Source organism: Podarcis tiliguerta, assembly GCF_965153285.1.
Source record: "Podarcis tiliguerta genome assembly, chromosome: 14".
Classification (NCBI taxonomy): domain Eukaryota; kingdom Metazoa; phylum Chordata; class Lepidosauria; order Squamata; family Lacertidae; genus Podarcis; species Podarcis tiliguerta.
The window spans coordinates 9,302,366-9,318,001 of NC_139547.1; the positions used below are offsets into that span (position 1 = coordinate 9,302,366).

The following is a 15,636-nucleotide window of genomic DNA, read 5'->3' on the forward strand; positions in this document are numbered from 1 at the left end:
AAAACATTGTTTTCTTGTCTGTGTTGGTGAGTGCTGCTGAATACATGGTACCTCGGGTTAAGTACTTAATCCATTCCGGAGGTCTGTACTTAACCTGAAACTGTTCTTAACCTGAAGCACCACTTTAGCTAATGGGGCCTCCCGCTGCCGCCGCGACACCAGAGCACGATTTCTGTTCTCAACCTGAAGCAATGTTCTTAACCTGAAGCACTATTTCTGGGTTAGCGGAGTCTGTAACCTGAAGCGTATGTAACCTGAAGTGTATGTAACCCGAGGTACCACTGTACCTGTCTGGTGGGAAACAGTATCTGAAGTGGGCTATTGCCATCAAGGTAGGCCCTGCTAGTGCTTCTGTGTATCTGCTGTAGGAAACAGGATGCTGGGCTACATGAACCTTTAGTCTTATCCTAGTATAACTGTTCTTATACACAAATTTGAAGATATATGTTTCCTGGTTTTCCTCCATGTTTGCCCAGTTAGCTGCTCAGAACCATATTTGTGATGAGAAGCAAACTGGCTCTCTCTTTGTAACTTTAAATTAAAAAGTAGTTATTCGAGGAGAAATGAGAGCAAGCAAACAAGCATTCTCCTCAGTGGTATACAACCTGTGAGCGCTGCGGCATGCACACAATAACAAGTTAGAGGCTTTAATATTTAATAGACTGGAAGAAGATGTCTCTTCTTGCCTGGGGGATAAACAGCTCTAAAACATCTTGTCTTCCCCACTTATCATATCTAAAATACACACATATCTTCCTTCAGAAGCCAAATATCCTCTAATCTCTTGCCATACCTGTGTACAACATGTTTGCAAACAATTGCAGCAATATACTGTGTTATTATGTCCTCTCCAGGTCTCTACTTGCATGAGGCCCTGTGTGGAAAATACCTTTATAATTGCTACATACACAAATAAAGTATCTCAAGAACTTTATTGTGTCAGAGCTCTCTAAGGTAGATAAGAAGAGATTATTTTTAATTGGACTTTCAGAACATCTTATATCAGATTATAATGGGTTTGTCAAGCTTAATTTGGTCTTTTGTGACCATGGAGTTAAAGGACTGCTTTTCTATATAAAATAAAACAATTGCAGGGTGGAGGGAATACCTTCCGCTTGAGGTCAGTTATTACATGAACTGCATTACTGAAGACACACAGATAATATATTTATTTTAATTGACTAGATATTGCAGGCTAGGGACTGGCAAGCCATCATAGCAGATGGAATCTAGCTTTAATAGATGTCATCCAGTATTCACTGACCGCCCTGGGGATTTCACACTTCTGTTTATCTCCTCTTAACTTGCATGAGCTCTGCAACTTACTCAGAATAGTACATTTCCTCAAGTCATGAATTTTTGAGTATGTCGGCCACCCTAACGACACATACTTCTCGCCTCAAAGAAAAAGCACCCTTCTAGTCAGTCTACTAATTTTTGCTTCTGGAGAGTTTGGCAGGGTTGGTGTCCAGGTAAATGGTCTGGTTCATGCATGTGTACTTATCTTTATCTTAATACTTATGCACTTTATTAAATCATACAGTATATGTGTTTGTAATTAGTTGCCAGCTTCCATCCTAATGCAGCTCAGCACAAATAATAAATATTTTTTTCTGCTTCAAGTATTGCTTAATCATTTAAGCTGTTACATATACTTAATGTATATCTTCCTAAATAACATAAAGACATCGTTTTGTTCTAAATCAGCATGTTTTGAAGCAGGGTGGCTAGTCTTCTTTGGCTTAAGGGCCACAATGACATTCAGCTACCACTGCAAGGATCAGCGCCTGCACATAACCACACAGTCACCATATGTACAGCACACACAAACATACACATAGCAGTTCACACATTAACCAGACATGCAGTCTCCAACAACTCTTTGCATACATGCCTACCCATACACAGAATATTTTCAGCCCTTCCTACTGCACTACTGGGCTGGATATGGTTAAAACTGCCTTTTACTCTGCATAGAAGGATCTGTACAAAGTATAAGGAAGCATTTTAGCTGCAGCATTGCAGGGAGGGGGGAATGCCCTTTTTTAATCTTAAAGAGCAGGCAAGGGGTTTATCACAAATACTGACACTGTGCTATCCACCTGTCTTCTGTGGACATCAGGATCTCCTAAAGCACAAAACAAAGGGGTTAAGGTTAAACAAAGTCCTTTCAATCCCCAAACAGAAATCCTTTACTGTAATAAAAGGAAGAAATGGTGCCTAGATATTCCATTGTGGCATCCAGCAACATAGGTTTAAGGTGCCATTTGATGATTACCTTATATATCTGAGTATCTAACCCTGGATAAAAGCTGGGTGGAACCTGGTTTTCCCAGTTCTTTACATTAAGATTTTAGACTATTATGTTTGTCTATAGCCAAAAAGGAACACCACAGAATGTTTGGTTTCATGTGCTCATAGTTTCCTACATTTGATTCCCCCCCCACCCCCGCCAGTGGAAGTTGTTGTTGTTGCTGAGTTATTTCTGTACCACTTTATATTTTAAAGGGGAAAAAATCAGAGCAGTCTATAACACATTAAATCATCAAATAAAACAATCCTGAATAAAACAAATTCAAGCTTCAAGGAATATATTTCAGATCCTTCTCTAAGTAACATTTTGCTTTCCTCATATTTATTTGCCTAGTTAATTTATGTAGCTGCCCCATAACAAAAGTGCTTTAGGAAGACAGTGTGGTGTAGTGGTTAGAGTGTCAGACTAGGACCTGGGAGATCAGGGTTTAAATCCCTACTTAGTCATGAAGTTCACTGGGTGACCTTGGGCCAGTCATAGCCTCTTAACCTACCTCACAGGGTCGTTGTAGGGATTAATTTAGAAGAGGGGTGGTGAACCATGGAGAAAAAGGTGAAGTATAAATGCTCTTCTGCTTACCTGCTGAAGAAAGCTAGATCTCAGTTGCCAACCTGTATCCAGAGATCTCCATGTGGTTGCAGTTAGACCCGTGTCAGTCACAAAGTGTGCCTGGGGAATTTCAACACTGCTTTTATCTCCCCTCACAAAAGGTTGTGCGCTCTCTCTCTCTCTCTCTCACACACACACACAACCATTGCATGCACTGAATATCTCTCTAGTGCTGTGCAAAGCTCAACTTGAAATGGTTACATAGCTTTTGAAATAGCGTTTAATTCATTTGTGCTCCCACCAAGAAATCTGCATTTGGACGGAAAGTGTTCTGCCACCCCCTAGAGAAATTGTATACCAGGGAAGTAGATTATGCAAGTTCAGTTTTATTTGATGGTGCTCTCTGACCCCACATCCTCATTTCAGGATAGGTTCATCAGAAGAAATGTCTGAACCAATATTCTTTATAGAATGTGTTCTCCAGGTACAAAACTTAATTTAGAAATTATCTTTAGTTGCCTGTGCTTACCATCAATTTTTACCTGGAGATGGCTTCTTATAATAATCAAGCAGGAAACAGGTTAACCTATCTGGAGTGTGTGTGAGTTATGTATATTTTAAATGTTTCTTTGAATCTTCTCATGAAGGAGGAGTTAAAACAAGCATTTTATATATGTATAACTCATACATCTATCACAAGGGTAAATTGATGCATGAATACGTAGCTACCAGAAACTATATAGGGGTTAGTTACATCCAGTAGCCAAGAAATTCCTTGGCTGTTAGCCCAGCTTAAAAGGAATCTAGACACCACACCCTGCACACATTCACAGATGGCTGAAGTTGTCCCTGCCTTGCTGAAAGCTTGCAAAGTGATAACTTTCAGGTCATGTAGGCTAACTGGATCCTGGCCCAAGGACTTGGCCTGAAATGACCTGTCATCCAGAAATTTTGCAGCTGGTTTCTTCAAATCATGTTTGAAGATGGATCAGCCAGTCAGAAGTGGAGAAAATGTGGTAATTCCAGGGCAACAAATGGAAATATATTCAAAATTAGTGGTTATGTCATGTTTGAGTTGCAAGCTAGAGCATTTTTTTTTAATGTAACCATTTCCATGCTAAACTTTTGGAGACCAACATACTGTGCTCGTCTTGTCCTTGTCATCCAACCAGCTTCAATCATTTTGCAGGTATCCAACCTTTGGCTTTGCCTTTCTCTAGGCAACAGGAATAATGCTAGGACTGCATATATTTAGTTGACTTTGCTAAAAGAGTCTCTGATTCATCAAGGGCACAGAGAACTGAGAGGCGACATGCCAGGGCAATTTTAGACAGCCATTTTGTGTTATTAAATTATATGTATCTCTTCCATGATGGAACCTCCTCCTTTACTCCAAGATAGAACTTAAGTCATTAAAGGCATGTTAGCCCACCTATGAAAATTTCTTGGTGAAGGGATCCATGTCCATGCTAGATCCATGTCCATGTAGAAGAAATGGCCGACCTAGAGTTCTATGCAGAAGTGCCATGCAGTGGGTGTGAGGAGTTGTCACCAGTAGTGGAAAAGGAGCAGATTGCAAGATGGAAAGCACAGTTTTCCAGATTTGTCTGCAAATAGGATTCCTGATTTTCAGCAGCAGAGTTTTTGACCCCAGAAATGGGAGATATATTAGAGCTCTAAGCATTCAAAGGGATTCTAGGTTGCAAGGGACTGCTTCATTCAGCAATACCTTTGTTTAAAATTAAAGTGGGGTTGTGGCCACATTCTCTGAGATGATCATTTCTCACCTTCACTGTCCTTTCCTTTCCTTCTAATTTTAAAGGAATCAGATTCCTAGATAGTAAGAGAAAGACTAACATTCTGGGAATTGAAACAAATTTATTTGCTACAGCATGAAAAGTGTTTTAGCTCTGGTACTTGGCACCAGCAAAGAGCATCATTTATCATTAGCTCTGAAGTGGAAGCCAGAAAATTCTGGCTTCTGCTCCGCTGTGATGGATACATTTCAGCCCAAAAGGTGGCTCTAGTCTTTCATGAGGGGCACTGTAGGTGCTTTGTGCTGTTTGCATGTGAAATATATTTGATTCAGTACAGCTCAAAGTTTGAGTAACTTTTTGAGATGCAGCCAGCTTAGAGGTTTTTGGATTTGTCTCCTGTTCCATGGTGTTTACTGGCCCATACAAGGGTCAATCTTGACAAATCTGGTCTTTCTTGTAAGGAGTTATTGTGACTGCTGAAGCCAATATGCTTACTAGAATTGTGCAGCCTGCCCCATCTCACAGGCTCAAAGTAATTTCATCTTGCTAGTGAACTGACTGAGTCCACTTCTGCAACTCTTGATTGTAAGAGTATTTATTTTGGTCTGCTCAGAAGAACACTCAAGGAAGGAGTGGGGAATCTGGGAGTTCAGTCAATAGTAAGAGGACAAGGCTGCCTTACATCCTTGCTGGGTTTTGAGGCACACAAGCAGTGTTAGAAACTCAGATATATAAGCTAGGCACCAAATGGCTTCTTAGACCAAGTTTACAGTCTCCAAAACGGAATGTCTAGTTGACATTTTTTGGTAAGGCACTCTAAAGTCTTATTTTTCAAATAATGGACTGTGCTAAACATTCTCAGTTAAACATCTGCTAGTTCAGTTGACAACCTTGAGTTAGGTTAAGAGCTTTGAGAACTTAAAGAAGAAAAGCCACTTAATCCAGGGACAATCCACATATTTATTGGCCTATTCCAACCTCTTTTTCTTAATGGTGACTGCTCCTGCCAAGGCTGCACAGAAAAAGCATTTTGGTTCCAGAAATTCATTCTGATTGTGCAGATAAAATATAACTGATAGAATTCTGCAGGATTGAGCATAAGTGTGTGAAAACAGTCCAGATCCAATGATCCCCATCTCCAGATAGTGGAGATGTCAGGCCCCATCCTGGTGCTCGGGCACCTTCACTTGGTCTCAAATGATCAAAAGCCAGGTGCAAAATGTGCCTGGTGCCTGGCTAATTTTGAATACTGCACACAAGGTAAGAATAAGGAATTTGGTTGGCTTGGTGCCTACCTTGCCTGCTGCTGGTTTGTACAGTACCTCATGTCACTTCTGGATGCTAACACAAGGTCTGCCATCTTAACACTAGACGACAGAATTTGGAGGCAAGTTCCTGGTGTGGGGACCTCTTTTGCTACCTGATTAGTTCATCTTCAGTAAAGTGCATTGCTTATTAGTGACTGGTACAGTTGCTTGGGGAGGCAACTGAAATGAGTAAGACCTTGGTTTTTTGTGTTGACCACCTGCCCACCTTCTTTGGGGTATTCATTCTCTTCTGCCCATTTCAATGTAATTTGCACGTCTTGCTTTTCTCAGTCAGGCCATATATCTCTTGCTGAGTTGTGTCCTAAACATCAACTATTCTGTAAGTGACAAGCAGAATCAGCTTTAGAGCAAGTATGATAATGACAAAAATGTAGAGTGGCTGCTTTATGGGGTAAGGTATTGTTTCACTAAGGGGAGATAGAGGCAGAAATAATTGTTTCACTAGGTCATGGATGGGGAACCTGTGGTCCTCCAGATGCTGTTGAACCATTACTCTCATCAGCCCAAGGCAATGCGGTCAATAGTCAGGGAAGATGGGAGCTGTAGCTCATAGTCCAGCAATATTTGGAGAGCCATAGGTCCCCCACAGACTTTTGATCTGACCTACCTCTAGATTCCTATTTCTTTGAAAGCAGGATACAAAATATATATTAATTACAACCACGTTTATGATGCTACACATAAGCATTATGGAACAAGTTTATTCTATTCTTGAGCTACGGTGATTGAAATGTGTGAAGTTAAGATAAACTACAGTTGTTTAGTGAGATGTGGTTCCAACCACATGTGTCTTGAGTGCTGCATTGTCACTAAGAGAATAGTGCTGTTGGAGTACCCCTGCTCTAGGGGGAACCTTTTCCTATTTGGCTACTTACGATGTTGCATCCATAGGCAATAAAGATCTAGGCAGGTAGGCTGGAGTATGATGCCTTTATGTGTCAGGGTATTATTGATACCAGCAGTGCATGTTTAGTAACTTCAGTATCTGTGGTGGAACTGAAAGAGAGCTTGTTGTCAGCAAGGCTGGTAAGGATGTGTGACTGGGAGTTTGATTCCATGGTTTCCTTGGTGAGTTTATGCAGTAGCCAAACCACTGCTGAATAATCAAGAATGAAATAAATTTACATAGAAATATATATCCAGATGGCTTTTGCTTTTGTTTGGGGCTGGTGAGCATTCTTGATTGCTAAGGATCTGGTACTTAGCCAGCTTCAGAAAGGCTATAGCTAAAAAGCATTGAGGATTTATGAGGCATTGCTATAGCTTACTTCAAGGTGACATTCCTCTGCTTTCTCAAATGTTGTTTTATGTGTGCTGCTTTTACATGTTGATTTTTTCCCCTCCATGGAAAATACCATCTAGTCCATAACTTTTGTTCCTTATGTATGTACACCAAGAAGCTGTTTCACAACACAGTGACCTGATATAGAACACCTCTTTGGCATTAGTAGAGATGAAATCCTTATGCCTCTTACAGTTGTAAGCACTCTATTGATCTTTCATATTGGGATCAGATAGATTCCATTTAAGTCAGTGGTTTTCAACTTGGGGTGCCTTGAATGATGGTCAGGGGTGCTGCGGGCTACACTGGCCTCTGTCCCGCTTTCCTCCCCTCCCTCCCCTGATGCCCTCTTGCGTCTCTGCCTCCCAAAGGCTTGTTGCAGCAGCCCTGGCTACAAGCTCCCCAGGCAAATGGTGCCTCTGGGGCAGTATGAGGAGACACCTCTCTTTGGGGCAGAGGGGACAGCTCAGCAACCAGGGTGGCAACTGCAGTTCCCCAGAGGACTCCCAAGGAGAGGGGAGAAGAGAGAAGGCTGAGGGAACACTCCACAAGGCAGAGTGTTCGAAAAAGGGTGAGAGGCTGCCAGCTCTGCAGGCAAGGGGTGACATAACTGGGCTCCTGCGCCTGACGGGGGTGCCACAGAAAGAATGCAGTTGATCAAGGGAGCCGTGGACCCCAAAAGGTTGAAAAATTCTAATTTAAGTAATAGTTGGTGTTTCTTGGGTGTTGTTTTTTTTTAATGAGATGCATTCAACTCTAGTTTAATGGGAAAATACATACAGTGGTGCCTCGCAAGACGAAATTAATTCATTCTGCGAGTTTTTTCGACTTGTGATTTTTTTCGTCTTGCGAAGCACCACTGTGCATTGACGGTTTCCCATAGGAATGCATTGACGGTTTTTTAAAAAAGGCGCAAGACGTTTTCGTCTTGCGAAGCAAGCCCATAGGGAAATTCGTCTTGCGAAGCAACTCAAAAAACGAAAAACTCTTTCATCTTGCGAGTTTTTTGTCTTGCGAGGCATTCGTCTTGCGAGGTACTACTGTACATTTGTCAGGCAGGGATACTGTACAGGGGTCCATGAAGACCCAGCGGGCACTCACAAATTTCTGGTACCTTAGTCGTGCATTTTCCCTTCAGTTTTGTTGCAGGAAGTATGTTTCTGCCTTGCTGTGTATTGCTGGCAAGCATGAAGTTATCAGCCTTTGAAAGTCATCCCATTACTTACTAGCTAGTGTTGAGAGATGAAGTCTGTATGGCACAGTCTCTTATCCTGAAGGACTGGTTGCCTTTGCTTGCTAGTAAGATACTTTAGGGTTGCTCAGTATCTTTCCTGCCTACCCTAGGGATCAGAGTTTTTAAATATATAGGATCTGTAAAGTCCTTACAGAAAGTAGAAGGATGGGAGTGTTTAAAAATTAAGCACTGCTTGGTTTGATATATATACAGTGGTACCTCGGGTTACAGACGCTTCAGGTTACAGACGCTTCAGGTTACAGACTCCGCTAACTCAGAAATAGTACCTCGGGTTAAGAACTTTGCTTCAGGATGAGAACAGAAATTGTGGTCCAGCGGCGCAGCGGCAGCGAGAGGCCCCATTAGCTAAAGTGGTGCTTCAAGTTAAGAACAGTTTCAGGTTAAGAACAGACCCCCGGAACGAATTAAGTACTTAACCCGAGGTACCACTGTGTGTGTGTGTGTGTGTGTGTGTGTGTGTGTAAATAAGGAGAAATATAAATAAGGATAACTAGGGAGAAATAAATTTCAATGTATGTTACATTGCTGGTATACTAAATTTATGTAAATACATGAGGTGTAGCATTCTTTTTAAACACACCTGCTTCTCCAGGCCAATTGTGGTCTAAGTGTGGACATTTCCACTATATAAATATCTCCTTTCCAAGTTGTCTTTCTGCTGACTGCTTTGTGTTAATAGATGAGAACCTCTCCTAAAGAGTGTAAAAGATTGACCTCATTTCTTTCCAGTTTTGTCAAAATAATATATAGGTTTTTGGATGAATGTTTGGAGCGTGCTTTAATTTTTTTGTGTTTTCAACTGTGTCGTTACAGTAGGCAAATTATATCAGTGCTGTAGGGTTCCTCACTTCAATTTGATGTAACGGTTGAGAAATAACAAAATTAATTCTAAGCAGTTATAATGAAAGAATGTTATAGTGCACCTCATGGAAATACAGTTGTTACATGAGTGATAGTTTGGAAACAGAATTATTAATTTCCTCACTCCCTTTACAGTTTTGGAACTCCAGAGACATGGAGTATCTCCTGCAGTCCTTTATGATCTACTTGGTGGTGAAGAGAGAGTATAGTTGGGAGAGATATTTTGGGAGGACAAAGCATGGGGTCTGGGGATGTTTGGTTTTTAAATAGCCTGTATACACCTGCAGGTCTTGGAACTGAGAGCTGTCATTCCTGCCTTGACTGTCAGGTGGCACAATAATCAGTGGTCTACAAACTTTGGCATGTCTTAGTAATCAACCTAGACTCTTGCAGGGTAGGCTTTTCTGCTTCTAGCTCCACAGAGGCAGATGTGGTTTTGTGTCCATTGCCCAATCAATGGGTTTTACAGAGGAAGAGCAGCAGGTGGGATTTGCATATATGAAGGGGTAATGACTCTTTTTAGGCCATGATACAGATTCTGTGTCCTAACAAAAAAACAGGGAAACCAGAGCATGACAAATTTTTTGAAAGTGACACCCCATTCCCACCTTTGTTGGCAATGGTTCTTTTTTAAAAAATATAAAAGTTGCTCTCCTGGACAGTATATTTTCTTTTATGATTGCCAAAATTAAACTTCTGGTCACCATTGACAACTGCATTTTGGGACCCTCTGACTGGGATGCAGTTAAAACAAGGTAGCTGACTACTTGATCAAAGGCATCCTTACCATCATAGAATATGTAAGTGTGGACTTTTAAATATTTTATTTATTGAGTTTATATCCCACCTTTTCTCCAAGTAGGTCAAGGTGGTGTACATGGTTCTCTCCCTCTTCATTTCATAAGCCATCACTTAACCTGGCATCTTAGTTTAAGAGAAGCCCTTTTGTGAAGTCATATTCTATTTTTGGCTGTGGGTTGAATCCAATATCAGTCACAACCCTGTGTGTTCCTGCAGATGTACTCGGCAGGCAGTCTTATCAAAGGTTCAACACTGTTGATACTTGCACTTCATTGGTGTATTTATTTTGCCCTAGCACTTGAGAGTTATTCACTGAGTGCACCTTTTCATAAGGATGATGCAAGTCTGGGCAGTAGAAAAGGAGTGTGTATGTGTGGATTGTCAATGCAGAATTTTGGATGGATGGGTCCTGAAGATTTGGAAGAAGAGATAGTGGCTATGTTAAGTCCAAAAAGATTCACTTTCATTGAGAGGGTCCTAGATCCCTTGCTATATGTTCATGACCTAGTGCATGAAGCTTTAAAGGGACTTTGAAGTTGGTGGTAGTCAGGTATGTGCCATTTGACATTATAACACACTAACACAGCTTGCTCATCTGGCAGTGGCTGATGTAATTTTTTTGGAGACTTTTTCTCTGCAGTTCAACATTTGCACTTGCCAGTAGCTTTCATTGCATGTCTGGCTCTGACAATCTGTTTAGTTCCTGAGCCTAGCAGGAGTTTTTGCACAGGAGGAGAACACAATGTAATTACTACCTATAGGGAGATTAATGATTCCCAGCTCTCTTCTTTCCCCATCAGCCTGTCTCTCATATTTTATGTTGAGCAAATATACTGGTCTTGTTTGCAGCTCAGAAGAGATGCAGAGGCTTGCCATTGAGAGATGTGGAGCTAGGCTTCAGTTCTTCCCTTTTCTCCCAGTACTTCCTCTGACATGTATTCTGGTCAGCAGGGTATATTCTCTCATGGCCTTCTTTGAAAAGCTCTTTCTAAGATTTTCCTTCCTTCCTTCCTTCCTTCCTTCCTTCCTTCCTTCCTTCCTTCCTTCCTTCCTTCTCTGTCTTCAAAAGCTGCAGGGAGGATTGAGCTACACATGCTCTCCCTTCCTTCTGTCTCCTTTCTTCACCCCGACAGCTGATAAATGATACTACATTTGTTCCATGGCAGAGTGAAATATGAAATCCCATAAAGCCACCTCACTTATTAGATGGTTCTCAGCAAGCTGCTTATTATGCTCTGTGGCATAATGCAGATTACAAATGTGACCAAATGATAATTAGCAAAGCTGGAGTGGCAATTAGTGTTCTTCTGCTGAGTGCTGATTACCTTTCAAAGTAGAAAGCAGCTGAAGGGTTTGCAAGCCTGCAACTACCCTGACTCTAAATGCACCAAGAAGTGCCCAGATCTGTATACAGGGTATTTTGTGGTGAAACAGTTTCCATCTTCCAAGATGAAGTGACCATGGTTTCTTGCTGAGTATTTTGCTTTAATATGTGAGAGGAGGGAGCATCTGCTCAGGATTAGAGAGCAGGGTTTTCTGGAGCAGCTGGTTAGTTCCATTCTCTGTTCTCACAAGCAACAGGTAGAGGTTTCTAGTGTCTTCTGTGGCAGTGTGACCTTGATCCTCAACTTTAATTGATAGGTCTCCACCTGGGAGCTCTTCAGAGGGTGTCAGTCCAGCTGGCAGAAATTCTGAAAAGTGTAAGAAATTCTGAGAAGTCTAAGTGTAAGAAGTGTAAATGTTGGGGCTGTAGATGACATTCCTTTCTAGGGTGGTGTCAGAGCTGTTGCCAGAATCAAGGCAAAATGTGCTTTAGATTGTTGTGAGACTGCTCTAGGGAATTGTCCCAATAAACAAATTCTCTCTTAGTCAGGATAAAGGGGTATGCAGCCACCACTGAGACCTTTTCTTGCTCCCAGACACCTTGGAATCTTTGCAATCTTTGCAAATGCATTGTGATTACAGTGTAGCTACTTAGTCTCTAGGGACGCGGGTGGCGCTGTGGTCTAAACCACAGAGCCTAGGACTTGCCGATCAGAAGGTCAGCGGTTCAAATCCCCGCGATGGGGTGAGCTCCCGTTGCTTGGTCCCTGCTCCTGCCAACCTAGCAGTTCAAAAGCACATCAAAGTGCAAGTAGATAAATAGGTACCACTCCGGTGGGAAGGTAAACGGCGTTTCCGTGCGCTGCTCTGGTTCGCCAGAAGCGGCTTAGTCATGCTGGCCACATGACCCAGAAGCTGTATGGCGGCTCCCTCGGCCAATAAAGTGAGATGAGCGCCACAACCCCAGAGTCAGTCACGACTGGACCTAATGGTCAGGGGTCCCTTTACCTTTTTACTTAGTCTCTGCATGCCTGTTTCTTTTCTGTCTTCATGTCAATCTTTATCAGAAGCCAGTTCCTAAGCTTGAAACTAAGCAAATTGGCCTGATTTCATAAATGCAGTCATTGGGGCCCGGCTCAGCAAAATGTGACATACCCCACCATGCACAGAAGACTGCACTTCTTTTGCCAGGAGACATTTTAAAATGCAAGAGATATAAGCCAGGCTCAAATCCTCATCCTCCCAAGCATGACTTACAGCAGGGATGGCTAACCTGTGGCCATACAGATGTTTTTGAACTACAGTTCCTATCAGTCCTAGACAGCGTGGCCAATAGCCAGGGAAGTGGAGAATTTTAGTTCAGCAACATCTGAAGGGCCAAAGAATAAGCAGCTCTGGTTTAGAAGATTGATAACATGAGCTGAGTGTTCAACCATGTTCTCTCTCCTCTATTTGCTGGTTTTACTTTACCCATAGTTTGACATCAATCAGGCAAACTATAGTTGGCACAAACTTCCAAACTATGGGTTGAAGTAGATTTGAAAACCATGGTTTGGAAGTTAAAACTAACCATAGTTACCTGATGGTTTGAAGGGTTGTCTTGGCTATGTGGGAAGTGTACTGAGAAAGTGGTACATCCATAAATACAGGTTAGATTTATAGCCTTGTTCTAACATGCTAGAAATGTGTAGGAATGTTTTTTTTTTTCTGCAAGAGAGCATTTGGTCTTGAAGTGAGGGCTGAGGGAACTGGTACAATCAAGATACAGACTTACTGCCTCTGAGAGAACTAGGCCATAAGCTTTGCTACCTGCCTGGGCAGATACATCCAGCTCAGTCACTGCAGATTAAACTGGCATCCAGTATTAAATGTTGATGAGATTGGATTTGCTTTGTTCAGCTGTCCAGAGCAAGGATATACACAGAAGGAGAAGGAGCCAAATGCAGGCAAGCAGGCAAAAGGCACTCTGGGTGTTTCGTTCTGCTATGTTAACATGACTGGAAGTGAAAATCCATCCCCAGAGCTCAGCATTGCCCACGTTCTTGGGCACCGAACCTTGCCAAAGGGGAGGCAGCTGTTTCCCTCAGTTATTGCTCGTGTGATGGGGAACATTTAATGAGAATGTGTTCACTGAAGGATAAACATGAGGGCTTTTGCCTCCTCATCCTCTTTCAGGGGCACTAGCTAACATAGAATTTGTCCTTTCCCACCATTTTCTTACAAAGTTTTTGGACACAATTATTCCTGAGAGTTGAAGGGAGCTCAGTATATTTGCGATGATACTGTACAACTCTCCCCTCCCAAGGATTGTTTTGGGAACATTGTAGAGATGTAATTCTGATGTGCAGCACTGGGCACACAAGAATCCACTTGCTCTCTTTCATTGCATTTAATTACTTTATAAAAAGACATAGCTAGTTGGGGAGGGGGAGGGGGAGGGGGAGGGGGATGGCATCAGCTAAGGAGGATTATCTGACAACTGTTCAAAAACCAGAATTAGTTTGAATGTGTGTGTGTGGCTCTTGGCAGTAATGTTCCATAAATAACTCCTGATTTTATGTACATGAATGCCCATGGGAAAGAGAGTGTGCAGGGTATCTTCTGGCAAAGGGGCTTGGAGATTTTTGCTTTTGGTTCATCTGAGACCAAGAACAGCAGGCTATAATCGCCAGCAAGCAGGCAGATTTCCCAAAATGACAGCTTGAAGCCTTTATCCCCCTGATTGGAATGTGTCTGCTCTTACCAGAAGATACCCAGGGCCATCACTTGAATGTTGAGTGGCATTTGGAACAATTTTTGAATTAACTGATTATTTGAGGCAGCAAAAGCCAAATTGGAAACCTTGTACTCAAAAACTGATTCTGTCTGAGCAGCCAGCATCTTCATGCTGCAGATTCTCTTTCAGGGGTGGCTGAGGGATTTCCTTTATAAGGTGGTTACTTAAATTGGGAGAGGGAGATAGTTCTGCTTTGAAAAGAGATGGGCAGGTTGGATAAGGCCCTGAAATTGCCTTTTCTTCATATGTGACATATGACCTGCGTATTAGTGGTGATTTTCCTGCTCTTTATGGTAGCAACGTGATCGCTTGGTGGCAGGCTTCAGGGGATAACTTGCATCTGCCATATTGGAATCTGTTTCTATAGAATACACACTGGCCAATAACCAGGCTGACTTGTGCCTAGTTCTCACCAAGGCGGTAAACGTATGTCTGGCTTGTACCACATCAGACTACAGATGCAGGACTTGTGTGATTTAATGCTCCTTCCTACAAAAATAACTCCAGAGTTGGGGAGGGGTAATCCTTAAATATCAAGGAGAAAGAGGTCTAGTCCATCGCTCTACCCATTGTGCCAGTTTTAAGTGTGTGTGTGTGTGTGTATACACACACACGCGCGCACACACACACACACACATGCATTCTGTCCATATGAGGTCCCATCTATAACCCAGAAAGAAGCTTACTACCTGGGTGAGGGCTAGGCCTTGGTCTCCTTTTCCCTTTTAAATAAGAGCTGCATGTGTAAGGAGGCATACAAGGAGGAGGGGGCTGGATGAGTCAAAACTTAATTTGTAAAATGTTATAATTTCCATTCACAAGTTGGGGGTGCAAAAAGCACCTAGATTCTGTCCTCCAGATTCTGAACATATTGAGTAAGAACTTGTGACATCTGCTCCTAAAGCTAAGATCCAAGTGGCAAATACAGGGCCTAAATGCCAGACCATCTCAATTTGGGGGTGTTGTAGACATAAGGAAGACCCAGCTTCCCTTATCCATCTGTATTCATTTGTATTTTCTCTTTTTCCAGATGGAGTCTCCAGTGTCCACCCCTGCAGTGCTACCATTGCATCTTCTTGTTCCTGTTGTCAACAGTGATATCTCATCACCATGTGAGCAGATAATGGTACGCACTCGCTCTGTAGGGGTGAACACATGTGATGTGGCTCTTGCTACGGAGCCAGAGTGCTTGGGCCCCTGTGAACCTGGCACCAGTGTCAATCTGGAGGGCATCGTATGGCAGGAGACAGAAGACGGTAGGTGTCCTTCAGTATGTTTGTTTTAAGAGTAGTGCTGGTCAACTGATCGTTCAAATGCTGTATCCCAGCCTAGTTCAATTTGTGTGGCATTGCACAAAATAAATGTTGCCCCAGAGGACTCTGCCATAATG

General features: G+C 42.3%; 1 protein-coding gene across 4 annotated transcripts in view; it reads left to right on the top strand.

Annotated features, from left to right (window-relative positions):
* Positions 1-15,636, top strand: part of ZNF609 (zinc finger protein 609) — a 102,196-nt gene that overhangs the window by 69,712 nt on the left and 16,848 nt on the right. For all 4 annotated transcript variants that reach the window (XM_083412972.1, XM_083412970.1, XM_083412973.1 and 1 more), the window contains exon 3: positions 15,277-15,502. In XM_083412972.1, coding sequence (XP_083269098.1) covers positions 15,277-15,502 — 226 coding nt within the window. The remainder of the gene's footprint in view (positions 1-15,276; positions 15,503-15,636) is intronic.